At 49.9% G+C, this 1,788-nt stretch overlaps 1 protein-coding gene across 1 annotated transcript in view; it reads right to left on the reverse strand.

The window, feature by feature from the left end:
- EMH_0033980 (uncharacterized protein) overlaps positions 1-1,788 on the reverse strand; it is a gene marked incomplete at both ends in the record, with an annotated part of 11,182 nt that overhangs the window by 1,572 nt on the left and 7,822 nt on the right. Inside the window, 3 exons of the mRNA XM_013494809.1 lie at positions 568-701; positions 1,045-1,258; positions 1,409-1,752. Of these exons, the coding sequence (XP_013350263.1) occupies positions 568-701; positions 1,045-1,258; positions 1,409-1,752 (692 nt within the window). The remainder of the gene's footprint in view (positions 1-567; positions 702-1,044; positions 1,259-1,408; positions 1,753-1,788) is intronic.

Genomic DNA, 1,788 nt, shown 5'->3' on the forward strand with positions numbered 1-1,788 from the left:
ACGACAAACAACAACGCAGCAACTGCTCTAAGGGGGCGGGGAGATTCGGGGGAAATGTAGGCAGCTGCAGAGAACACAAACCCTAAACCCTAAACCCTAAACCCTAAACCCTAGTACATAGAAAGTGTAATACTTTCATGTCATTCACTCGAAATAATCCTTTTAGTACAAAGAAACAAAACAAATGAAAAAAAAATAAAAAAAAAAAAAAACACAAAAATACTGTAGTGTTGCTGGTTGCTGCTTTCTCAATCATACAGAGGAGAGCTGCTGTCTTCTTCTTATAATAAATAAAAAAAAACATTTATAATAAAAAAGCGAAATAAAAAAAAAAGATTAAGACTATTTAAATGAAATAAAAAGCAGAATGTAGACGATATAAATTAAATAAAAAACACAATGAGTGCTCTGAGTCACTAGAGCTTTTTCTGCTGTACAGACACTAGACGAAAACAGCTGCTTCTAAGTCCAAACACAGCTGCAGCAGCAGCTGCTGCAGCAGCAACAGCAGCTGCTGCAGCAGCTGCTGTTGCTGCTGCTGGGGATAGGGAGAAGGGGCCAGCTCACCACTCTCTCTGCATGTTGTTTTTGTATTTCCTCAAAGGTCTGGCAGCGGTGGTACGGCAGCGGGCCCCCAAACAACTCCAACAAAACGCATGCAGCGGACCAGATATCCAGAGAAGGGTCCAGGTGCGTCGCCACTGTGCACACACAACCACCACCAAACCCCCAACAGTACAAACTGAACAACACACAGCTAGCTAGCTAGCTAGCAAGCTTGCTAGCTAGCAAGCTAGCTAGGTAGCTAGCTAGCTAGCTAGCTAGCTAGCTGGAGAGAGATCGTCAAACAGAGATATCATATAGTCAACTATCTAACTTCCTCTTGCCCCCTCAATAACACGGGAGGTAGCCGGCTAGCTAGCTAGCCAGCTAGACGTTCGACCAGCTAGCTAGCTAGCCAGCCAGAGAAGTAGCTGTTATGTTAGCTAGCTAGCTAGCTACCTAGCTGGCTAGCTAGTACAAGGGTGCTGATGCAGGACGAACCTCCAGCCGCCAACTCCGGCGGCATGTAGCGCGGGGAGCCCGCGGGCTGCAGCGGCTCCTTAGGGAGGATGAGGCGCATAGAGGCGGTGAGGCTGCGGCTGCTGCTGCTGCTGCTGTTGCTGCTGCTGCTGCTGCTGCTAGCTGCAGCACTGGGCACATCCGCCTCTGCTGCCAGCCCGAAGTCGCACAGCTTCGCGTTGCCAGCCCCATCCAGCTGCATGCAACGCAGCGCAGAACACAAGTACAACAAAATTCATAAATTTTATTTTTTTCATAAATTTTATTTTTATATAATTTAAATAAAAAAAAAAACAAAAAAGCTTTGCTGCTGCGGCCCCCTGGCCCCGCTGCTGTTAGAGGGTACCTCCACCTGAAGGAATGATGCTGCTGCTGCTACTGCTGCTGCTACTGCTGCTGCTACTGCTGCTGCTACTGCTGCTACTACTGCTGCTACTGCTGCTACTGCTGCTGCTACTGCTGCTGCTACTGCTACTACTGCTGCTGCTGCTGCTGCTGCTGCTGTTGCTGCTGCTGCTGCAGCTAGACTCCTGACCACAATGTTGAGGGACTTGATGTCTCTGTGCACAATGGGCGTTGGCCTGCAGTGCAGGTACTGCAGCGCCGCCACGAAGTGCAGAGCTATCGCCAGCCGCTGCCGCAGCAGCAGCGGAGCTCGCTGCTCGTGCAGCAGCCAGTACAGGCTGCCCCCTGTGTGCGCACACACAGCAGCAGCAGCAGCAGCAG

The sequence above is a fragment of the Eimeria mitis genome, genomic scaffold (assembly GCF_000499745.2).
Source record: "Eimeria mitis Houghton genomic scaffold, Emh_scaff1296, whole genome shotgun sequence".
NCBI lineage: Eukaryota > Apicomplexa > Conoidasida > Eucoccidiorida > Eimeriidae > Eimeria > Eimeria mitis.